The 25,630-nt window shown below is 43.6% G+C and overlaps 1 protein-coding gene and 2 pseudogenes across 2 annotated transcripts; 2 read left to right on the forward strand and 1 right to left on the reverse strand.

The window, feature by feature from the left end:
* Positions 1 to 2,676: 2,676 nt before the first annotated feature.
* GIMAP5 (GTPase, IMAP family member 5) lies at positions 2,677 to 8,964 on the forward strand. Of its 2 annotated transcripts, XM_065542785.2 has the most exons (4): positions 2,677 to 2,852; positions 2,950 to 2,990; positions 6,237 to 6,285; positions 7,569 to 8,964. In XM_065542785.2, exons 1-4 carry the CDS (start codon positions 2,792 to 2,794, stop codon positions 8,447 to 8,449), a joined length of 1,032 nt encoding a protein of 343 aa, XP_065398857.1. In that variant the 5' UTR covers positions 2,677 to 2,791; the 3' UTR covers positions 8,450 to 8,964. The 2 variants fall into 2 exon arrangements, with proteins under 2 accessions (XP_065398857.1, XP_015303768.3); XM_015448282.4 differs by having other exon boundaries at positions 2,677 to 2,990.
* Positions 8,965 to 12,341: 3,377 nt separating this feature from the next.
* On the reverse strand, positions 12,342 to 14,463 carry LOC123572490 (GTPase IMAP family member 5-like; annotated as a pseudogene).
* A 449-nt stretch (positions 14,464 to 14,912) lies between these two features.
* Positions 14,913 to 15,428, forward strand: LOC102139098 (BET1 homolog pseudogene; annotated as a pseudogene).
* Positions 15,429 to 25,630: the final 10,202 nt, after the last annotated feature.

Raw genomic sequence — 25,630 nt, forward strand, 5'->3', positions numbered from 1 at the left:
TTCCATTTGAAACAGAAGGTCCAAGGCGTGAACCCTGAGGTCCTTGAATCACTCCAAGTTGATAGGGAAGGTGGCTGCCCAAAATGTCTCTGAGATGGAGCTTTGGCATCTCCTCAGCTTAATAAAGCTGATTCTCAGGGCAACCTACAGGTATCTACCCTGAGATGGCTACTGCACTCAGAACTCCAGAAACTTCATCACATAACTAGAGCGCATGAGTTGCAACTCAGCGTGCCCAGTTCTGTGCACCAGGGAGCATCGCAGAGCGAAAACAGGGATAGCAGAGGTGGCTGGGGATGGATAGAGACCTGCTTTCAGCAATGATTCATCACGTTTTGTACTATGTCAGGTTTGGTAGATAACTGTCTCTGTCCAGGCTGAAAAGGTATTGAATTTGGTGTCGAACAGAAGGATAAGGAAAATGGACACTTCCTAGGTATCCCAGGTTTCCTGGGGGTTTGTTTGTTTGTTTGTTTGTTTGTTTTGCAAATCTGAACAGAGGAATAGAGAGGGTGTGGGAAAAGGCACAAAGAGTCTAGTTTTGGAAATACTTTCATATCTGGATATATATGAATTTCTACAGTCCTGCTTTCTGAAAGTAGCTACCTAAGATTATTCTGCTAGCACTAAATGTAACTACAAAGGGGGACATGAGGGAAGAGTTAGAGCATTTAAGTCATATGTTTTACTCATTTATTCGGTAAGTATTTTTGAGCAGTTTTTAGGGCTAAGTTCTAGCAAGATCCTGACCTGAAGACAGTCCCTGGCCTCTATAAAGCCCACAATCTCATCCAGAAAACTGATAGAGACCAGTTAACACATTTCATCACTGACTCTCTGAGGTCTCTTTGAGCCATAAGAGGAGCCTGGGAACTACTAGAGAAAAAAAAGATAAGACTTAGAGACCAGAACTCAAAGCAGAAAATCAGTCCTTAGCTGGGGTGCCAGAGCACCCAGTTAAGTGGATAAATATAATGTTTGCGAATAGTTCAAACCACAAGGAAAGAAGAGAGGGAGTTTGAAGATGTCACTAGAATGAAGTGAATTTGCTACATTGATAAGAATGGTTAGCATCGGTGCCCCTCAGTGTCTATAAGATTTTGATGTGAACTCTGTCCATCAAATTTTTTAGGGATTCCAGGCAGTTGCTGGGGGAGTACCTGGTCCCTATCTAATAAGGGTGAAATCCTGGTCAGATTACAGCCCACTTCCTGCCCTGCTCTGCTCAATTCACACAAATTATGAGTGCTGACTAGCTTGAAAGTCCTTGAAGAATTTAAAAGTGTAAGGACCAATAAAAGTCAAATATAAGGAAAAAATGTTAATTCTCTTTTCTGGGGAAAAAACAAAGTGGAAAAGAATTACCCCTCCCTTCTTAGAGTATTTTATTTAGAAAGCTTGTAAGTGTGAATTCTTTCTCCACCCTTTGTAATGCAATCTTTTTAAAAGCTGTTTGACAGCCCAGGACTGTCTTTAGAGCACCTGGAAGCCATCCCTTTGAAACGCAAACATCAGGGAAGGTAGCGTCCCCACCTCCCAGTCTCCGTGGGAAAGCAGGGGCCTAATTTAGGAGCCTAACTTAACTTCGGTAGGAGCCTGACATCTGCCAGCACCTTTCTGAGTTGCAAATCTTCCTCTTGCCATAGAGGATATGAGAAGTTTCCTTTTCCTCTGGAAAAAGACAATTAGCTAACACAGATGATTACTGAGTGAGTTTAGGATGAACTATGTATGACAAAGGGTACTGTCAAGTCCTCTTACTTGAGTACTAGTTACGGTTTAGCTTGAGAACACATGTGTAATGGGTGGCACCTGCCTGGCTATATGACCAGGTGACATCCCTCTCCGTCTTTGCAATCTCTTCCTGGATTGTCTGGGATCCAGATCACATTCTGGTTCAATGCACGTTCAATAAAATTGTTTTCTTTCTCTTCTGCCTCTGTGGAGAGGTTTTCTAGGCTGGCAGGGGATTGTTTAAAATTGTTTTACCCATCAAGTCTTAGACAATTGTTATGATATGACTGTAAGCTCCACTTCAAATGTCAACAACGAGGGATGTGGGGATTCTCTTGGCCCTGATGGCCCTCTGCCTACATCCCATTGTGTTCTCCATCTCATAATTGCTTTATGTCCACTGCTCTAATCTTAAATGGCAATCAGCTTTATGTCCACTGCTTTCCCAATCAGTTCAAAAATAGAAGTTCTATCACCCTGCTTTCAACCCTTACCAGATAAACTGACACGTGGACTCCACAATGTCCCCACAGGGAGGGCTCCATCACGTGGCAGACAGCTTGCCAGGGTAAGTCACAAGCCAAGAGTCAAACCCTGCGAGGGCTTGTTCTGGTCCTCTGTGGACCAGAGTGCCTTTCTGATCCTGGTTAGCAGAAGCTTTCCAGAAGCAGAGCCTGTGAGAAGGGGCCCAAGAGTGCTGGGAGGAGCAGGTGCCCCAGTGATGGGTGCTGAGGGCAGCAGCTGCTGCCCAGAACTTTCCAGTCACCAGGGGCCTTTTCTGAACTTGGAAGTGGGAGAGTCTATAATTCCCTTCATATCTCCTTCTTCCAAATACTGCTTGCTTGAAACAGTCAAAAATAAAAAGGAAATAGCACGGGGCACACTGTCCCAGGGCAGGCTCATGACAGGAAGTGGCCCGTTAAGGAGGCAGCACATTCGGCTGGTTTTCAGGAGCTTGTTCCCAATCAGTTTCCAGCCAATACCAGGGTGTCCTAGTCCACATGGGTGTGGGGGGCACACTCCATAATCTCTACTTTTCTTTTTTTGCAGCTGAGTCATGGAGCTTTCAGCCCCTGCACGTGGCTCCTCCTTAACTGCATCTGCTCAGCCTCCCTCAGCCCTGCGAATAGCCTCCCCACACACAGACCACAGAGCAGGGCTCTCTCTGCTGTCACTTCACCTTCGTGAGAGAGGACCAGCCGGCCAGAGCCTACATGACCGCCACCCTGGAGGACAGGGCACAACAGCCGTTTCTGGTAAGGAGAACTGGGTTTATGCTCACAGAGACTTGGGGAATCAGAAGGATCACAGTTTGGTCACAGCTGTTCATTTCTGACGTGACCTTGCACAGATCCCCTCACTTCTGGGTTCCCTGGTCGGTAAAACGGGGCAATGGTGGTGAGTGTTGCGGGCATCAGCAGGTGCGCAGCTGGTGGAGCACAGCCTAAAGAATCTGCGCCTCCACTCACAGCCCAGTCCCGGGCAGCGGGCTTTGCTGCCCCATTGCCCATTACTTAGCCAAGTCGATCTCCATGAAACTCTCAGGGAGTAAGGCTGAACTGATCCTCTCCCAGTGGGACAGATGGGGAAACTGAAGCTCCCAGAGGGTAACAGGCTTTCCCCATCTCCCCTAGCATGCTGGGGCATTCTTCTCAAATTTACCCTCCTAATTTCTCCTGTCCCAGACCAGCCAGACACGCACTATGTCTCAGACAAGCCTGGGAGCTGAGGATGGATTCTTAGGGCTCCCCAGGGCAAGTGTAGGATATTTTCCCACCCCAGGAACCTCATGTTCCAAACAAGACCCCTGAGTGGACCTTTTCTTGTGACTTTCAACTTCGGAAAACTACCCCATGCTCCCCTAGATTTCCCACATTTCTCCTGTGACACCCTGCAGGATGCACTGTAGGGAAACAGGCTCATGTTTGGGGCACCTGTGAACAATCCCTTTGTCAGCCAAACTTTATGTGAGAGACGTGCCGTGGAACCACAGTGACCAAACCGCAAAACACATCATTCCAATACCTGGAAATATATGGGCTGGGGCAGACGGGTGAAGGAAATACTTACGAACAAAAAAGACAAGAAGTGGTTTGATCTTTTCTAAAATAGTATGGACGAGGCTGCTTTCTTGTGATTTGCTAAAATAAGCTCTTCTCTTAGTAAAATCAGGTTCATGCAATTTTCAAATCAGAACATGCATTTTGTTCATTTGCTTCACCCTTTTCCCTGAGCCAGACCCTCCTACCGGCTTGCCAGAGGCTGCTACTTTCTTGCTTGCACACTGCCTTCCAATCTCTCGTGACCTTTGGTCTCATTTGTGGGACTATTGGTAAAATTTTTCCTTTGGAGAAGACATCTGCCTTCATTCTCAATTCCCCCACTTTTGTCTGCCCTGTAGACCAACACGTATCACTTTCCTTCAAGCCTACGATGTGTCCACCATGCTTTATTCGGTTATTTTATAATCTTCTCCATGACTCATTTTAGCATTGCCATCAGTATCCTTTCTGACTCACCTGTGAACACTTTGTTATTTGTTAATATCTGACAAAAATATATATTCCTCAATGCAGCCTGGTCCACTCAGAGAGAGTGGATTGGGAGAGCTATTGTTGCTGCTCATTGCCTGACATAACAGAGTTTGACTGGCTTTTGTGACAGGCAATTGGCTGTTTTAAAAGGAAAGACCCCGATTCAGAGAAATTCCTGCCACCAACAATTTTATTTTTGAATAACCTTTTATAAGAAATACACTCAAGATTTTGCAATAAAATTCTGTGTGTTGGTTTTAGGGTAGGCTTCTAGCTGTCCAATTAGTTTGTCTCCTGACCAGTGAGTGGCAGCATTGTACACATGTTCCAAGAGGTTTGTTGACTTTTTTGGAATAGTCTCTTTTTCTGCCTATGGAATCAAGGACAATACACAGGCAAAAGGAGCCATTTCCTGATGCTAGCTCCATTGTAAATATGTGACCTTTGGCAGGTCATTTAATGCTCAGTTTCCTTGCATTTTAATAGAAATTTTAAGACCAGTCTTGATCACATCACAGGGAATTTGAGAGAGCAGTTAAAATAAGAAGGATGAAATAAATTTGAAAATTATAAACGTCTGCATAGAGGTTTATTACAATTACGATGTTCATAATCAACATCATTACCACTGTCCTCTTGACCCTTACCACATCATTTTGTTGATTCCAAACCTCAGGAAATGTCATCTAAAGTAGAGAGGATGTCAGGGAACTGGTGCTGCTTTAGCAAAAGCCAGAAGCATAATTTACCAGAGACAAGAACAGGGTGTGGGAGAGAGAATACTCTTCTCTGGGCTTAAGAAAAAGAAAGAAAGGAGGGAGGGGAGGAGGAAGAGGAAAGGAGGAAGAAGAGAAAGAAGGGAAAGGGAGGGAGGCAGGAAGCTGTCTTAATACATTCTGATAATACAAAAATAGATTGATTGACCTAAAGAAGGCCAAGAAGATCTACTGAATAAATAGAAAAATGTGGAAAAGATAGAAATCACAGAAGTTATTAAAAATGAAAGTTTATAAATAACCAAAACAGCAAACCATGAAAACTGTTTTTAATTTAATGATAATCAGTAAAATATAAATTTAAATCAATTATGACATCCTTGTTTATGCCCATAAGGATGACAGGAAATTAAAAGTGTAATATTACCAAGTGCCTGTCAAGACTTGGGGACTTCTTATAAATGGGTGGTGCAAATAGGAGTTAGCACGACTCCCTGGGAGTTGTATTTGGCAATATCCAGTCAGGTGGAAGATATACATCCCCAATGCTGTTACGCAGTGCTGGAAACCCAGAGCAGGAATGAGTTGTTCTTGAATTTGGCCTGAAGTTGATTCTTTCTCTTCAATCACCTCACTACCTCCTCTCCACCAACCGTCAGGATGGGAAGGCAGTCATACCAGTCCCCCTGCACCATTTCCTCTCACGTCAGTTCTTTGTGTCCCTGATCCCCACTTCCACCCTCCCATTGGAAAGTACCTTGTAATTTCCTCTCCACCACTGGAATGCCCATTTGACACAAAGACTTTCTAGGACTGGAAGTTTCCACTACTTCAAATAAACCAATCTTATTTACAGCAAGGCAATTTTTTTTCTTTATTCTGGTAAGTTTGCCTAGTGTAATTTCAATTTTTTTTAACACCCACTCTTTGTTCCATAGAAGAATGCTTTCTTCATTTCATGCCTTTCTGGTTGGGGGAGATAATCAGCTGATTTGCTTCCAAATATTTCCTGATTTTCTGTTAAGTTGAGGGGAGGGAAGCAATAGTGCACTATTTTAGCATAACCTAACATCACCTGGTTTGCTTAAAGTTATTTACAGATGTTTCAAATAAAATATGAGTTAGAAAATTAGTGATGGAAATGGCTCATCTGAGGATAATTATTCTTAGATGTCTGAATTGAGGTGCTGTCAGGCTCTACCAGCTCCTATATGGACATTTGCTTTTTATCCTTTTCCTGTTTTTATTCCAGGAGAGAATGGAAGGATTCCAGAAGGGCAAATATGGAGCTATGGCTGAAGGTAAGAAAGTCTTGAAGTTCTCAAGAGCCCCAGATGCTTGGGAGAATCACAATTCTCTCCCCACTTACCCCCACCTAAAACACAGTGGCAGAAACCCATTCATTTTAAATGAAGAAGATAAAGGCAACCATCATTTTTTACCTCGCCATACCTCTTGTGCCTAATCGAACAACCACACACACACACACACACACACACACACACCCCATAGTGTGATGCTCTCCCTGCACCAGGTGTGTGGGAAATGTGGAAAGGAAACCAAGTCATAAGTTGAAGGGTCTGGAAGCAAATGGTGAATGTTTTCTCTTTCTTTGTCTGCTGACAGCTCAAAACAAAACAACAAAAAAGGTCCCCATAGGGATTTAGTCATTGTGCTTGCTACAAAACACCACAGAATAACTTAAGAAAAGGAAGAACCAACCCAGAGTGGGAGGAATAAAATAATAGATTTTTAAGAGCTTAAAGTGCACTTTGAATTCATTTGGGCTCCAGAAATCCGCAGGTTCTCCCCTCTTTGTGCCTTGAAGATTTTAGCTCCTGCCACAGTGTCACCCTCTCCAACACCACTTCTGCTATAATTTCATGTGCTTCCATCAGCCACATAGATTAGCTTTTCAACACACATGCTTCTATTGAGCTTATGTTCTACCTTTTTGAGCCATCCACCTTAGGGTCATCTCCCAGACGTTGCCCTAACATTAACTACAACCTACGTCATCTCAATTTCAAACATTTCACTCCCTATCCAGAGAGCACAGACCCAGGGACGGGCAGCTGACTCCCGGCAGGGGTCACTATAGATCTGCCAGTGGAGACCTGCTTGACCCTCAAGGCTTGGATGAATGTGTGGAGTGTGTCTATACAAGTGTGGCTGGAAATATGTGGGTGAAAGAGAAGTAATTGTATTTTCTCACTTGTAACTACTCATCCCCTCCCTCCTTCTAATAATTCTCCATGGATCTGGCCTAAACACCATGCAGGGGAAAACACCAGGACCATTTTCTTTCAGGAAAGCTCTATTTGCCACAATCCAGATGAAGTGCTTAATGCATCCCCTTAATGCAACAGTTCTGACTCCTGGCTGTGGATCCAAGCATGGGCTTCCAGTGAGGCTTTTTACATGCAAGATTCACCTACAGTTGTATGCACACTTTTATACGCACATCAACATTTCTGTCATTCTGGGGAGGAGGTTCATAGCTTTTATGAGATATCCATGAACAATGACCTAACATTCTTAAGGATCATTAACTTGGTAAGACACAAAACTTCTTTTTCTACAGGTAGATCAGAAGATAACTTGTTTGTAACACCACCGGCATTGAGGATTATCCTAGTGGGCAAAACAGGCTGCGGGAAAAGTGCCACAGGGAACAGCATCCTTGGCCAGCGCATGTTTGAGTCCAAGCTGGGAGCCCAGTCAGTGACCAGGACGTGCCAGGCAAAAACAGGAACATGGAATGGGAGGAAAGTCTTAGTGGTTGACACGCCCTCCATTTTTGAGTCAAAGGCTGATACCCAAGAGTTGTACAAGAACATTGGGGACTGCTACCTGCTCTCTGCCCCCGGGCCCCACGTGCTGCTTCTGGTGATCCAGCTGGGGCGTTTCACTGCTCAGGACACAATGGCCATCAGGAAGGTGAAGGAGGTCTTTGGGGCAGGGGCCATGAGACATGTGGTCATCCTCTTCACCCACAAAGAGGACTTAGGGGGCCAGGCCCTGGATGACTATGTAGCAAACACAGACAACCGCAGCCTGAAGGACCTGGTGCAGGAGTGCGAGAGGAGGTACTGTGCCTTCAACAACCGAGGCTCTGGGGAAGAGCAGAGGCAGCAGCAGGCAGAGCTCCTGGCTGTGATTGAGAGGCTGGGAAGGGAGCGAGAGGGCTCTTTCCACAGCAACAACCTCTTCCTGGATGCCCAGCTGCTCCAAAGAGCTGGAGCTGGGACCTGCCAGGAAGACTACAGGCAGTACCTGGCCAAGGTGAAATGGCATGTGGAGAAGCAGAGGCAAGAGCTGAGGGAGAATGAGAGTAACTGGGCATACAAGGCGCTCCTCAGAGTCAAACACTTGATGCTTTTGCATTATGAGATTTTTGTTTTTCTTTTTTGGTGCAGCATACTTTTTTTAATTATTTTTCTGTTCATCTTTCATTATATTTAAATCTCTGGACCCTGGAGCACTTCTAACATATCACCCCATGGAGTCATTGTTCTAATAATCACCAATTCAGACTCGGATCCTCATGGTCTGTGGAGCAGCTGCGTGCTGTCTGTGCAGCTCCCATTTCCCCTTCTACCTTATAGACTTGGAGCTGTGTGCCTCCACTCCAAGGCTGCCTGGCTGCTGTAAACATTATCCCACTCTCTCTGCCAATGACTGCTTCAGGAACGGGCCTGAGATCCCATGCAGGTCCATGATAAGTGAGTAAAAGTCTGCAGAGGTGGGGATGGAAGATCTCTCCTTAGATAGAACCTATCTTTGTCCCTGGCATTGTGGGGTCTGGGTGTGACGCTGGGACTGTCAGCAGCTTTGTGCTGCCAACCTGAGGTTGAAGGCAGTACCTCAGAGCAGCACAGAGAGTGGGGCCACCTGAGCCCTGAGCCACCAGCCCTGCAGCCTGCCCCATCTCTGCATTTCCAGTTGTGTTAGCCAATAAATTTCCTACTTATTTAAACTATTTGAGCTCCAGGTCTCTTTTACCTGCATTTTAAAACATTCAAAGTAATGAAAATTTCTCCACATTCCTTTTTATCCTTTCAATCTGTTGGAACTTCCCAGTCTACATGCTTCCTTTGAGCATCCAGAATAAAGGAACATCCAGAATAAAGGAACAGGGTCGGCTTTTCTTGTTCCTAAAATTAGGAAGAACCTCCTGCTCCTACTGAAGTGCTTGCCACAGAGTGGACATTCCCTGAACTCTGAGTAAAGCAAAACACCTTCCGTTGGATTGCATTGACGAATGGGAGTGGGAAAGGGTCAAGGAAATGGGGTGCCCTCTATGCAGGGCTTTCTCTGTGCTTTCTTCTCAGTTTGGCCAGGGGCCCAAGAGAAACATAGCTCACATTTCAGTGCTCTGCAAGGAATCACTTTGGCAAACGTTCACACATGAGAAAGGTTAACCAAACCCTTTCTCCTTCTCCACTGTAAAATGTCCTTGGATCAGCTCTCCAGCTCTATTTCTTTGGAAGTCGATGTCCACAGGGTTGGGGTGGGGGGCAGGCTGTTGGCTGGGTACCAGGCAATCCTGCTCACCATGAAAGTGATTCCTTGTTAGTAGAGGGAGTGTGGACCAGGTGACCCGGGAATGGGCCATCCCCCCACTGGAAGGAGGCTACTCTGGCAGCGCCGCTCTGTAATGCTTTCTTAAGATCATGGCTGTGTCCATCAAGAGTGCCTCCCTGGAGGGAGGGAGAGCCCAGACAACATCTACTGGACCAGTTTCCGGAGGCTTCAAGGTCACCACACTTATGTGCAGTCTTTGCCTCCCTCAGCTCAGCCCACTCCTCCTCTGCGGGGCTGCTGCAGTGAAGGGAGCCACATTTCAAAGTCACCCAGGACAGAGGTGAGTTCCCTCCCGATGTTGTCATCAGTGACCACACCGCGGGGCACCTCCTTAGCTCTCCCGAATCTGTCCTGTCCATCACCACTGCTACTACTGGAGTGCAGGTGCTGATTTCCTCTGAATGTTATCCCTGTCTCCAGGCTTATACTCATACAACCCAGCTGCCTCTTGCTGCCACCTGATCTTCCCAAGATACACCAACCTGCTTAGAAGCCTCTGGCCAGGATTCCAGGAGGCACCCTCGAATCCTGAGAATGAGGCCCAGACCCCCCATCCCCACCCAGCCCCAGCTCCAGCCCCCCATGCACCCCTCCTCCTGTGTGCTGACTCCCATCTCATTCCTTAATTACATGCCCCTCAGCTCCAGTGACTTCCCCCAAGAGGCAAGGATGTTCCCAGTCAGCTTAGCATCTCTCCGTCTAGGAAGCCTCTACAGAGCCTGCCGTGGTCTCCTTCTTGCTGACATTGCTTCCGAAAGAAACCTTTTCCTACAGCCTCACTCTTATGTGCTTTCATCCCTCCACCCCACAGTCCCCTGGGGAGCAGAATCCTGCTATTTTTTATCTTACACTCCTGGTGCCAGGCATTGACCCTGACCCTCAGTACTAACGTCATAAATGTCTGTGAAGCTGGACTGAATTAAATCAAGCTCATTGGAGCAGTTTGGGAACACTGCATTGAGGAGGTGGTCCTTGGTCTGAGAACTCAGGGTTCCCAGGGTTTAGGGAGCTGGCACACAACACACTCCCTGCACATGTCTGGAATCAGTTCTGTGCTAGAGGATGCAGGAGTCAATGCCATGGAACCAGACATGGAGCTTCATTGCCAGAAGCAGAGCTGGAGGATGCTGCTAAGGGGCATCACAGCCGAGCACCTCAGACTCACCCCAGAGTAGTCACTTGCCCATCCAACCATGGCCTCTCCAGGACGGCTGCAGGTCTCCCTTACCGAACACAAAGAAGGTGTGGTGGAGGGACCCAGGGACTTCCTCTTCATCTGATTACCTGTTTCCACTGAATTCCCAACCTGCCCATACTTGAGCCCCATGTCTGCCTTCTTCTCTTTACTGCCATTGAGATGGGGACCACCACCCTTTCCTCAAATTCCCACGGACATCACACGTCACTGTCCTGCATGGTACTGAGTTTGGGGTTAGAGATGTGGCATTGCAGTGCAGCCCGGCCAACAATGGGAAATCAGTGAAACAGATGATAGCCCTCAGCCTAAACCTGGCCCGCCACCTGTTTTGTACAGCTATGACCTAAGAAGGGTGTTTACATTTCCAAATGGTTGAAGAAATCAGAAGAAAAATAACATTTTATCTTCACACATGAAAACTGCATGAAATTCAGAGTTCAGTGCTCATGAAGTTCCAGGGATCAAAGCCTTGCACATCACTTACAGTCTCATCCATAGTGGCCTTTGTCTATGCAGCAAAGTTGAGATAAGTAGCTGGGACATCTACCATATAGTCTGCTGAGCACAGGTTTTCTGCTCTCTGGCCCTAAAAACTCCTGCTCCAGAACATCCCAGGTCCTGCATTTCCCAGCTGCTCTCCTTGCTTTCCCCAAGGCAGGCCCCATCCGGCCACTGCAACCCCTTGCTCTCTTTCCCTCAAGTCCAGCCCCTTGTCCTCCAGCCTCCTCCACACCTCCAGGGTCCCCTGCTTGGTTCAGCAGATTGACCTCGCCATCCTTGCTTTCTGAGGTGGGGGCAGGGCATCATCTTTTCAGCCTGCGAATAAATCTGAGCATATCTATGAATAAAGTAAGGAATTCTGCCAGCAGCTTGTCTCATAGCACATTTCTCCCCTGGACATCAGGAATGCAGAAAGCAGGGCCCAGGGTGAGACATTCTCAGACCCTTGTAGCCAAGCACCTTTCTTCCTGCAAGCCACCAAATATTCCATGGCCATACCCAGCCAGTTTATGATTTACACTCACAAGTTAACAAAACAAAACAAAAACTCGTTTTTCTTTTTCTTTCTTTTTTTTTTTTTTTTTTCTGAGACAGAGTCTCACTCTGTCGTCCAGGCTGGAGTGCAGTGTCTCAATCTCGGCTCACTACAACCTCCACCTCATGGCTCAAATGATTTTCCGGCTAATTTTTGTATTTTTAGTAGAGACAGGGTTTCACCATGTTGGCCAGGTTGGTATCGAACTCCTGACCTCAAGTGATCTGCCCGCCTTGGCCTCCCAAAGTGCTATATTGCAGGCATGAACCACCACACCCAGCCAATATTTTATTTATCTAAAAGCACTATGGAAAATTGATGATATGTCTGTTGCAAGGAAGATAAATTGGGAGTGAAATTCTGTAAAAAGCAAGCAAAGGGCTGTAGACACATAAACAGAGATGGCAACTCTGGGAAAGAAAAAACGCAGGCTGTAGAAATCACCTAAAATGCTCAGTGTCCACAAGTGATACACAAGTTCATTAAAATGGCAAGAAAAATCAAACCACATGTGATAAAAAGGCAGACATGACAACCTAAGAAAGCATCTGCTGTTTAACTCTGGAGAGCACTTTGCATGGCCAATTACTCTCATCCTCCCTCAGCTCTCACCTCTGCTTCTCCACCTGCTATTCCACACTGGCCAGGTACTGCCCATAGTCTTCTTGGCAGGCCCCAGCCTGCCTCTCTGGAGCAGCTGGGCATCCAGGACGAGGTCGTTGCTGTGGAAGGAGCCCTCTCACTCCCTCCCCAGCCTCTTGATCGCAGCCACGAGCTCTGCCCGCTGCTGCCTCTGCTCCTCCATGGTGGCCCGGTTGTTGAAGCTGTAGTATCTCCTCACACACTCCTGCACCAGGTCCTTCAGGCTATGGTTGTCCATGTTTGCTACATAGTCATCCAGGGCCTGGCCCCTAAGTCCTCTTTGTGGGTGAAGAGGATGACCACATGTCTCATGGCCCCTGCCCCAAAAACCTCCTTCACCCTCCTGACGGCCACCATGTCCTAAGCAGTGAAACGCCTCAGCTGGATCACCAGAAGCAGCATGTGGGGCCCCAGGGCAGAGAGCAGGTAGCAGTTCCCAATGTTCTTGTACAGCTCTTGAGTCTGGACCTCTGACTCAAAGATGGAGAGCGTGTCGACCACCAGGACTTTCCTCCTGTTCCATGTTCCTGTCTCCACCTGGCACGTCCTGGTTACTGACTGGGCCCCCAGCTTGGACTCAAACACGAGCTGGCCGAGGATGCTGTTCCCTGTGGCAATTTTCCCTCAGCCTGTTTTGCCCACCAGGGGGATCAGCAGCAGCAGTGATCCTGGAGCCAACCTGCCTTGTCCTCAGCCTGTGAGAGTGGGTGAAGAGTGAGTATGTAAAAACTGCATTCTGAGGTGGAGGCACCAAAAGACAGAAGGCAAAGGCATCCAGAAGCACTGGCACCCTGGGTCAGTGAGGACTCCACAGCTCCGCTCCCATCCCTGACCCCACGTACAGAGAATGGAGGGACTCACACAGTGTTTGTGGGATTACCCAGCTGGCCAGAGCTCCAGGGCTCTTCCCCTTTGGGACTGCTGAGCTCTGCCCCTTTCTGGCCTTCCCTCGATGCACTTCCCACCCTGAGGGCCTGGGGTGGGGCCAGGAGGAGGCCATTTTCTCCGCCACTGCATGGTCCATCTCATGCTTTCTCCCTCTCCCATCCCTAGTTGATCTCTATTTTTCACGATCACAGAGTTTTATTTGGAAAATCTTGTCCTCACTGAAAATAGGATGGCAGTTAAGAGCTTAATATGCTGTATTTCTGGGGGTAAATGTGTTTTCTTTGTCGTTGGTGAATACAGTCTTGTGCCTTTCACTGCCAGGTGGGAAGTTTGCCCCCCAGTTCTGCGTCTACAACCCTTGACCTTTATAAGAGCTTTACCAAGTGCAGCTCCCTTGCCCGTGCAGAAGGCACCTGCTCCACCCATTCGAAGCCCTTCTATCTTATCCTAGAGGGGAAAACATACATGGATTGTTCACACTGGAGGCGGATGTGATATCCAACACAAAGCATCACATTTTACAGATGAGGAAATTGAGGCAAGAAAAGAAAACCCTGCTGAGGTCACACATTATTTAAGGGATGAGCTGAGACTAACACCCAGGTCTGCTGACTTCAGGTATTCTCAGCAGTAGCCTGGGCTTCCTGCTGAAGAACATACAGACAGCCCCAAAATGCACCACAAGCCTGCGTTTCCCAGCACCTGTATTTAACATACAGGCAGCCCCAGAATGCACCACATGCCTGCGTTTCCCAGCACCTGTATTTAGCTAATGGGAGGCGGTGAATGGAAGGCAGGGAAGGCTGGTGGATGCTGTCCACCCAGATCAAGAAAGTCAGCAATCATTTCCAACTGAACATCTGGCTGTCATGTGTTCTTGTCCACTTTTAGGGTCTCAGGGCTGGTACCCAAACTAAAGTGTGCCCGGCAAAGCATCCCCCTTTGATAAACACACAAAAGAAATTCTCCCCTATGTTTCCACGGTGATGGTGGTGCAAAGGGTGACCAACCATCCTGGTTGACCCAGGCCTGCGAGGATTCCCTGATTGAAGGACTTTCAGTGCTGAACTGGGAAAGTCCCAGACACACCAAGATCAGTTGCTTACCCCAAGAGTAGGAGATTGTCATGGGTCCAGGTTAGGGGTGGGGAGTAGGGGCATGAACATCCAGTAATTGGAGAGAAGAACTGATTTGTTGGGCTCAGATTAATGCCTTATGCTACAGAGGATTGGTGCTTCCCTATTCCTACCTCAGTCTTGGACCAGTCACTACCCCAGGGGCACTTCTCATCAAGCCCCCTCACCTCCTTGCACTGTTCCCACCATGCCTTTCCTCCTACCTCCTACCTCCTACTTCCAGTGCTCAGGTAGAAAATCCACCCAGGCCCCACAGAAGAATGACTTCTCAGGCTTCGCTACTATGAAAAACCTATACAACCCTTTCCAAAGCAACATGAGGACCTTGCTGTGTGCAAAGTTTCAGTGCGTTGCCTTGTAACAGGCTCAAGGCATTAATGCTAAAGAGTGAGTCCCTAATTGCAGAATTGCGGAGCCTATGCCTGGTCAATTGAAAAAATACTTTTTGGACTGATGTCATGGCGCTTTAGGGGAAGAAGTTAGTGTTCCACGGGGCCCTGGTACTGAAGATGTGATCCAGGTCACCCCTAACTCTTTCCCACTCACCCAACCCTCTTGTGCCCACCTTTTCCCTCTCTCCTCTAGCAGAATGAAGCATGCAGGCCTGGGTGAAGGAGTACCTCCTGGCAACTCTGGGAACGATGGCTATGCTAATAGTGGGTATAGTGCCTGTGAAGAAAAAAACAGGAGACTCACTGAAAGTCTGAGAAGCAAAGTAACTGTTATAAAATATTTTTCCATTGAAATAGGCCATGAAGTTAAAACCCAAAATAAATTATTAGCTGAAATGGATTCACAATTTGATTCTACAACTGGATTTCTAGGTAAAACTATGGGCAAAGTGGAGATTTTATCCATAGGGAGCCAAAACAAAAAAGCTGCTGGGCTCTACAATGCTGTTTTATTTATTTGTCTTTTTTTGTCATTTATTGGATTAGTAAACTGAGGTGATGCAAGTAATTGTGAATTTGGAATTTGTTCCAATTTAATGAGTTGGTGTACCACCTTGATAAAAATCAGCACCAAACATTCCTAGTTTTCAAACACTATGGCATTTTTCATTGAAAATTGCTGCACGTTTCTTGTTTTATAAATCACGTTAGATACTACAGTGCTCTTTGAATATTGTCTGCTTTTTCTTTTTCTTTTTTTAATTTTAAGTTCTGGATTACATGTGCAGGATGTGCAGGTTTGTTACATGGGCAAATGTGTGCCATTGTGGTTTGCTGCACCTATCACCATGCCACCTAATAGCCTGGCATGCATTAGCTATTTTTCCTGATGTTCTCCCTCCTCCCACCCCACCCTCCCCGACAGACCCCAGTGTGTGTTAGTTCCCTCCCTGTGTCTGTGTGTTCTCATTATTCAGCTCCCACTTGTAAGTGAGAACTGGTGGTGTTTGGTTTTCTTTTCCTGCATTAGTTTGCTGAGGATAATGGCTTCCAGCTTCATCCATATACCTGCAAAGGACGTGATCTAATTCCTTTTTATGACTGCATAGTAATCCACGGTGTATATGTACCACGTTTTCTTTCTCCAATCTATCACTGATCAGCATTTGGGTTGATCAAATACTGTTTCTTAATGACTTATTTTGGCCCCTGTCTTCAGGGGTAATGAGACTGTGTGGCTCCCCCAATTTCCAAGTTGTTTTTCTATTGCTTGCTAATGATTAAACAGCATTGTAATATTCTGTTGTTATCATAAAAGTAGCTTTATGTCCCATGTAAGGAAACTTTTAGTGAGAGAGTAACAGAATGCCTGAAGAGCATGACTGTGAGCTCTAGAAGTAGTCAACCAGTTTGTGATAGAATGGTAACTGAATTTTCCCAACTGCATCAGCTGTGATGACGTGCTCCCTTTTCCTCCTTTAGTTAGTTAAAATCATAGGCTGATTTCTTTTTACCTATAATCTCCCTAATAATTTTTGATGATAGTGACCCCTCACTTCTCTATGCCCAAAAAACTCATTCTTTAAATAATGCTTGTCATGTTGGCATAGTTCTAATAGGGACCAATGTACATGTGTATCCGTATAATTATTGTTTTATATTAACTTTATAAATTCTGTTGACTTGGCTTATAATAGTTTTATGATTTTTACTATATAGGTAGGATTATATATAGATTATCATTTGTGACAGAATAATGTGAAGTTAAGTAATTACTAAACTCTAAATGGAAATTGTATTCAAGAAACTCAGGCACTGAACTTGAAGATAAGAGTACTGTCGCTTTAATCCAGTGTATTTGCTTATGGAAAGAAAAACACAAAGGCGGACTTGAGTAAAAAGAAATATTAAAATATTGTTAAAAATTCTGTATTACTACTATTTTGGAATTTAACCATTTATAGTCTCCAAAAATAAATTTTCAAATAAAATATTTTTATAAATAAAAAACGCTTTTTGGAATAAATCAATTTTCTAATGTTCCTTGGGATCATGCCACATATGATGGTATCTAGCTCCTTGCCCCCCAACACAGACACAGTTCAATTGGCCAGTGATTACTTTAGCAGGGAAAATAAATTAATAAATAAATAATTTTGGAATCATTTTCATGGAAGTACTAAATAAATGTCAAAACTCACTTTCTATGAGGTAATTCCCTAGTAATTTCTTTGTAATTGAGCCTGAGGGTATTTTTAACACCAGTACTGCCTCCTGGAATCTCTCTATTCTTTAGCCAGGTCCCATGGAAGCTAATCTAATCTGGTTGCAAAGTCTGTCCCACAGTACACACAATTCAAATAAGAGTTATCCACCCACAGCTCTGATGACACAACTCAAGCCTTGCCTTTACATCCAAGCAAGTGCTGATGTTTTGGATAGAAACCAAAGCACTTTCTGTCATCTTGCAATCCATGAGAGGGCCCTTCAAACTGAGTGTGATGGTCATTCTTATGTGTCACTTGGCGAGGCCATAGTACCCAATGGTCTAACCAAACACTAATCCAGGTGTTGCTATGAGGATACTTTGCAGATGTGGTTAATGCGAAGTAAGGATTACCTTCTGTAACATAGAGGGAAATCACCCAGGCAGTTGAAAGTCTTAAGGCAATAACCGATTTCCCAGAGAAGGAATTCCACCTCAAGGCTGCAGTGTCTACTCCTGGCTGAACGTCCAGCCTGCCCACCTGTACCACAGATTTTGGACCTGCCAACCCCCGAAATCACATGAGCCAATTTCTAGAAATAAATCTCTTACGAGATATATCCTGTTGTTTCTGTTTCTCTGGAGAAACCTGACCGATAGCTGATTATTTCTACTGATACTCAGAGAAAGAGCAAACCTGAGCATAAATCTGTCTTTTTGGCTGGGAGTGGTGGCTCATCTCTGTAATCCCAGCATTTTGAGAGGCCAAGGTGGATGGATCACCTGAGACCACGAGCTCTAGACCAGCCTGGCCAACATGGTGAAACACTTTCTCTACTAAAAATACAAAAATTACCCAGGCGTGGTGGTCCATGCCTATAATCCCAGCTACTCAGGAGGCAGAGGTGGGAGAATTGCTTGAACCCAGGAAGTGGAGGTTGCAGTGAGCCGAGATTGCAACACTGCACTCCAGACTGGGAGACACAGTGAGACTCTGTCTCAAAATAAATAAATAAATAAATAAATAAATAAAAATAAAATAAAATAAAAAACCCAAAAACCTCATCTTTCCAAGGAAGATTATTTTCTTTTCAAGAATATTTGGGTGACCTTTTTAAAACATGTGCTTGCAACTTACAGGGATATGAGGGCCTCTTCAAGGAGAACTACAAACCACTACTCAATGAAACAAAAGAGGACACAAACAAATGGAAGAACATACCATGCTCATGGATAGGAAGAATCAATATCATGAAAATGGCCATACTGCCCAAGGAAATTTATAGATTCAATGTCATCCCCATTAAGCTACCAATGACTTTCTTCACAGAATTGGAAAAAATTACTTTAAAGTTCATATGGAACCAAAAAAGACCCCGCATTGCCAAGACAATCCTAAGCCAAAAGAACAAAGCTGGAGGCATCACGCTACCTGACTTCAAACTACACTACAAGGCTACAGTAACCACAACAGCATGGTACTGGGACCAAAACAGACATATAGACCAATGGAACAGAACAGAGCCCTCAGAAACAATACCACACATCTACATCCATCTCATCTTTGACAAACTTGACAAAAACAAGAAATGGGGAAAGGATTCCCTAGTTAATAAATGGTGCTGGGAAAACTGGCTAGCCATAAATAAAAAGCTGAAACTGGATCCCGTCCTTACTACTTATACAAAAATTAATTCAAGATGGATTAGAGACTTAAATGTTAGACCTAAAACTATAAAAACCCTAGAAGAAAACCTAGGAAATACCATTCAGGACATAAGCATGGGCAAGGACTTCATGTCTAAAACACCAAAAGCAATGGCAACAAAAGCCAAAATTGACAAATGGGATCTAATTAAACTAAAGAGCTTCTGCACAGCAAAAGAAACTACCATCAGAGTCAACAGGCAACCTACAGAATGGGAGAAAATTTTTGCAATCTACTCATCTGACAGAGGGGTAATATCCAGAACCTATGAAGAACTCAATCAAATTTACACACACACAAAAAAAACAATGCCATCAAAAAGTGGGCAAAGGATATGAACAGACACTTCTCAAAAGAAGACATTTATGCAGCCAACAGACACATGAAAAAATGCTCATCAGCACTAGCCATCAGAGGAATGCAAATCAAAACTACAATGAGATACCAGCTCACACCAGTTAGAATGGCAATCATTAAAAAGTCAGGAAACAACAGGTGCTGGAGAGGATGTGGAGAAATAGGAACACTTTTACACTATTGGTGGGACTGTAAACTGGTTCAACCATTGTGGAAGACAGTGTGGCGATTCCTCAAGGATCTAGAACTAGAAATACCATTTGACCCAGCCATCTCATTACTGGGTACATACCCAAAGGATTATAAATCATGCTGCTATAAAGACACATGCACACGTATGTTTACTGCAGCACTATTCACAATAGCAAAGACTTGGAACCAACCCAAATGTCCATCAATGACAGACTGGATTAAGAAAATGTGGCATGCACTCCACCTCTGGGGACAGGCATAGCTAAACAAAAAGCAGCAGAAACCTCTGCAGATGTAAATGTCCCTGTCTGACAGCTTTGAAGAGAGCAGTGGTTCTCCCAGCACGGAGGTTGAGATCTGAGAATGGACAGACTGCTTGCTCAAGTGGGTCCCTGACACCTAAGTAGCCTAACTGGGAGACATCCCCTACTAGGTGCAGACCGACACCTCACACCTCACACAGCTGGGTACACCTCTGAGACGAAGCTTCCAGAGCAAGAATCAGACAGCAACACTCGCTGTTCAGCAATATTCTGTCACCTGCAGCCTCTGCTTCTGATACCCAGGCAAACAGCATCTGGAGTAGACCTCAAGCAAATTCCAACAGACCTGCAACTGAGGGTCCTGACTGTTAGAAGGAAAACTAACAAACAGAAAGGACACCCACACCAAAACCCCATCAGTGCATCACCATCATCAAAGACCAAAGGCAGATAAAACCAAAAGATGGGGAAAAAGCAGTGCAGAAAAGCTGGAAATTCAAAAAATCAGAGCACATCTCCCCCTCCAAAGGAACACAGCTCATCGCCAGCAATGGACAAAGCTGGACGGAGAATGACTTTCACAAGGTGAGAGAAGAAGGCCTCAGTTGATCAAACTTCTCAGAGCTAAAGGAGGAACTATATACCCAGGGCAAAGAAACTAAAAACCTTGAAAAAAGAATGGATGAATGGATAACTAGAATAATCAATGCAGAGAAGACCATAAAAGAACTGATAGAGATGAAAACCACAACACGAGAACTACGTGACAAATGCACAAGCTTCACTAACTGACTCGATCAACTGAAAGAAAGAGTATCAGGGATTGAAGATGAAATGAATGAAATGAAGCGAGAAGTGTAGAGAAAACAGAGTAAAAAGAAATGAACAAAGCCTCTAAGAAATATGGGATTATGTGAAAAAACCAGATCTAAGTCTGATTGGTGTGCCTGAAAGTGATGGGGAAAATGGAACCAAGTTGGAAAACACTCTGCAGGATATCATCCAGGAGAACTTCCCCAACCTCATAAGGCAGGCCAACATTCACATTTAGGAAATACAGAGAACGCCACAAAGATACTCCTTGAGAAGAGCAACTCCAAGACTCATAATTGTCAGATTCACCAAAGTTGACATGAAGGAAAAAATGTTAAGGGCAGCCAGAGAGAAAGGTCGGGTTACCCACAAGGGAAGCCCATTGAACTGACAGCAGATCACTCGGTAGAAACTCTACAAGCCAGAAGAGAGTGGGGGCCAATATTCAACATTCTTTTTATTCTTTTTTTTGTGGAATAACATTTTATATATCTGAAAAAATAGAATTATCAATACAAAATGTTGGCAGGCATGAGGATCAATAGGCACACTTGGAATCTGCTGAGGGGAAAGCAAATTTGACACACATCTTGGAAAACAATTTGTTATTATTTTGTAAAGTTAAACATTTGTCTACACTATGGCACAGAAATCTAACTCAAAAGTAGGTTCTAGAGAAATTATTGCACATGTTCACCAGGAGAACAATATAGGAAATGTGTATAGCAGTGTTATTCACAATAATGCTAAGAGGCTAGATAAGGAAATGGATGAATACATTTTGGTATATTGAAAAAATAAAATATCATATAGCATTGAAAAATAACAAATTATGACTCATGCACAAAAAATGTATAAATCATAGCAAAAAGTAGAAATGTAAATCATGAGACTATATATAATGTGATTTCATTTTTCATAAAGCTAAAAACAAGCAAAACAAATAATATATTGTTTATAAATATATAAATATGGGATAAAACCAGTTTATAAAACAAGAGAATAATAAACATGAAATTGTGAATGGAGTTATTATCTCTGGAGGAAGCAAGGGGCTGAAATAGGGAAGAAGTCCACAGATGGCTTTGGTAACGTGGGGCAATTATCAACATTCTTAAAGAAAAGAACTTTCAACCCAGAATTCCAACCCAGAATTTCATATCCAGCCAAACTAAGTTTCATAAGTGAAGGAGAAGTAAAATCCTTTACAGACAAGCAAATGCTTAGAGATTTTGTCACCACCTGGCCTGCCCTACAAGAGATCCTGAAGGAAGCAATAAACATGGAAAGCAACAACCGATACCAGCCATTGCAAAAACATGCCAAAATGTAAAGACCATTGATGCTACGAAGAAACTGCATCAACTAACAAGCAAAATAACCAAATAATATCATAATGACAAGATCAAGTTCACACATAACAATATTAACTTTAAATGTAAATGAACTAAATGGTCCAATTAAAAGACACAGACTGAGGAATTGCCACACTGCTTTCCACAATAATGTTATGAAAATGTACCCTAGAACTTAAAGTATAAAAAAAAAAAAAGACACAGACTGACAAATTGGATAAAGAGTCAAGACCCATCAGTTTGCTGTATTCAGGAGACCCATCTCACATGCAGAGACACACATAGGCTCAAAAAAAAGTGATGGAGGAAGATCTACCAAGCAAATGGAAAACAAAAAAAAAAAAGAGGTTGCAATCCTAGTCTCTGATAAAACAGACTTTAAACCATCAAAGATCAAAACAGATAAAGAAGGCCATTATATAATGGTAAAGGGATCAATTCATCAGGAAGAGCTAACTATCCTAAATATATATGCACCCATTACAAGAGCACCCAGATTCATAAAGCAAGTTCTTAGAGACTTACAAAGAGATTAGACTTCCATACAATAATAATGGGAGACTTTAACACCCCACTGTCAACATTAGACAGATCAACAAGACAGAAAGTTAACAAGGATATCCAGGAATTGAACTCATCTCTGCACCAAGCAGACCTAATAGGAATCTACAGAACTCTCCACCCAAAATCAACAGAATATACATCTTCTCAGCACCACATCACACTTATCCCAAAATTGACCACATAGTTGGAAGTAAAGCACTCCTCAGCAAATGTAAAAGAATAGAAATTATAACAAACAGTCTCTCAGAACACAGTACAATCAAACTAGAACTCAGGACTAAGAAACTCAACAAAAAACTGCTCAACTACATGGAAACTGAGCAACCTGCTCCTGGATGACTACTGGATACATAATGAAACGAAGGCAGAAATAAAGATGTTCTTTGAAACCAATGAGAACAAAGATACAACATACCAGAATCTCTGGGACACATTTAAAGCAGTGTGTAGAGGGAAATTTATAACACTAAATGCCCACAAGAGAAAGCAGGAAAGATCTAAAATTGACACCCTAACATCACAATTAAAAGAACTAGAGAAGCAAGAGCACACACATTCAATAGCTAGCAGAAGGCAAGAAATAACTAAGATCAGAGCAGAACTGAAGGAGATAGAGACACAAAAAACCCTCCAAAAAATCAATGAATACAGGAGCTAGTTTTTGAAAAGATCAACAAAATTGATAGACCACTAGCAAGACTAATAAAGAAGAAAAGAGAGAAGAATCAAATCAATGCAATAAAAAATGATAAAGGGGATATCACCACCGACCCCACAGAAATACAAACTACCATCAGAGAATACTACAAACATCGCTATGCAAATAAACTAGAAAACCTAGAAGAAATGGATAATTTCCTGGACACTTACAGTCTCCCAAGACTAAACCAGGAAGAAGTTGAATCCCTGAATAGACCAATAACAGGCTCAAAATTGAGGCAATAATTAATGGCCTACCAACCAAAAAAAGTCCAGGACCAGATGGATTCACAGCCGAATTGTACCAGAGGTACAAGGAGGAGCTGGTACCATTCCTTCTTAAATTATTCCAATCAATAGAAAAAGAGGGAATCCTCCCTAACTCATTTTATGAGGCCAACATCATCCTGATACCAAAGCCTGGCAGAGACACAATAAAAAAAAGAGAATTTTAGACCAATATCCCCAATGCAAAAATCCTCAATAAAATACTGGCAAACCCAATCCAGCACCACATCAAAACGCTTATCCACCATGATCAAGTGGGCTTCATCCCTGGAATGCAAGACTGGTTCAATGTACACAAATCAATAAACGTAATCCAGCACATAAATAGAACCAAAGACAAAAACCACATGACTATCTCAATAGATGCAGAAAAGGCCTTTGACAAAATTCAACAGCCTTTCACGCTAAAAACTCAATAAATTCGGTACTGATGGAACGTATTTCAAAATAATAAGAGCTATTTTGATAAACCCACAACCAATATCATACTGAATGGGCAAAAACTTGAAGCATTCCTTTGAAAACTGGCACAAGACAGGGATGCCCTCTCTCACCACTCCTACTCAACATAGTGTTGGAAGTTCTGGCTGGGGCAATCAGGCAAGAGAAAGAAATCAAGGGTATTCAGTTAGGAAAAGAAGAAGTCAAATTGTTCCTGTTTGCAGATGACATGATTGCATATTTAGAAAAACCCATCATCTCAGACCAAAATCTCCTTAAGCTGATAAGCAACTTCAGCAAAGTCGCAGGATACAAAATCAATGTGCAAAAATCACAAGCATCCTTATACACCAGTAACAGACAAACAGAGAGCCAAATCATGAATGAACTCCCATTCACAATAGCTTCAAAGAGAATAAAATACCTAGAATCCAACTTACAAGGGATGTAAAGAACCTCTTCAAGGAGAACTACAAACCACTGCTCACTGAAATAAAAGAGGACACAAACAAATGGAAGAACATACCATGCTCATGGATAGGAAGAATCAATATAGTGAAAATGGTCATACTGCCCAAGGTAATTTATAGATTCAATGCCATCCCCATTAAGCTACCAATGACTTTCTTCACAGAATTGGAAAAAACTGCTTTAAAGTTCATATGGAACCAAAAAAGACCCCGCATTGCCAAGACACTCCTAAGCCAAAAGAACAAAGCTGGAGGCATCACACTACCTGACTTCAAACTATACTACAAGGCTACAGTAACCACAACAGCATGGTACTGGTGCCAAAACAGAGATATAGATCAATGGAACAGAACAGAGCCCTCAGAAATAATACTACACATCTACAGCCATCTGATCTTTGACAAACCTGACATAAACAAGAAATGGGGAAAGGATTCCCTAGTTAATAAATGGTGCTGGGAAAATTGGCTAACTATAAGTAGAAAGCTGAAACTGGATCCTTTCCTTACTCTTTATATGAAAATTAATTCAAGATGGATTAGAGACTTAAATGTTAGACCTAAAACTATAAAAACCCTAGAAGAAAACCTAGGAAATACCATTCAGGACATAAGCATGGGCAAGGACTTCATGTCTAAAACACCAAAAGCAATGGCAACAAAAGCCAAAATTGACAAATGGGATCTAATTAAACTAAAGAGCTTCTGCACAGCAAAAGAAACTACCATCAGAGTCAACAGGCAACCTACAGAATGGGAGAAAAATTTTGCAATCTACTCATCTGACAAAGAACTAATATTCAGAACCTACAAAGAACTCAAACAAATTTACAAGAAAAAAACAAACAACGCCATCAAAAAGCGGGCAAAGGATATGAACAGACACTTCTCAAAAGAAGACATTCATACAGCCAACAGACCCATGAAAAAATACTCATCATCACTCACCATCAGAGAAATTCAAATCAAAACCACAATGAGATACCATCTCCACACCAGTTAGAATGGCAATCATTTAAAAAGTCAGGAAACAACAGGTGCTGGAGAGGATGTGGAGAAACAGGAACACTTTTACACTGTTGGTGGGACTGTAAACCAGTTCAAACATTGTGGAAGGCAATGTGGTGATTCCTCAAGGGTCCAGAACTAGAAATACGATTTGACCCAGCCATCCCATTACTGGGTATATACCCAAAGGATTATAAATCATGCTGCTATAAAGACACATGCACACGTATGTTTATTGCGGCACTATTCACAATAGCAGAGACTTGGAATCAACACAATGTCCATCAGTGACAGACTGGATTAAGAAAATGTGGCACATATACACCATGGAATACTATGCAGCCATAAAAAAGGATGAGTTCATGTCCTTTGTAGGGACATGGATACAGCTGGAAACCATCAT

The sequence above is a fragment of the Macaca fascicularis genome, chromosome 3, assembly GCF_037993035.2.
Source record: "Macaca fascicularis isolate 582-1 chromosome 3, T2T-MFA8v1.1".
NCBI classification, from domain to species: Eukaryota; Metazoa; Chordata; class Mammalia; order Primates; family Cercopithecidae; genus Macaca; species Macaca fascicularis.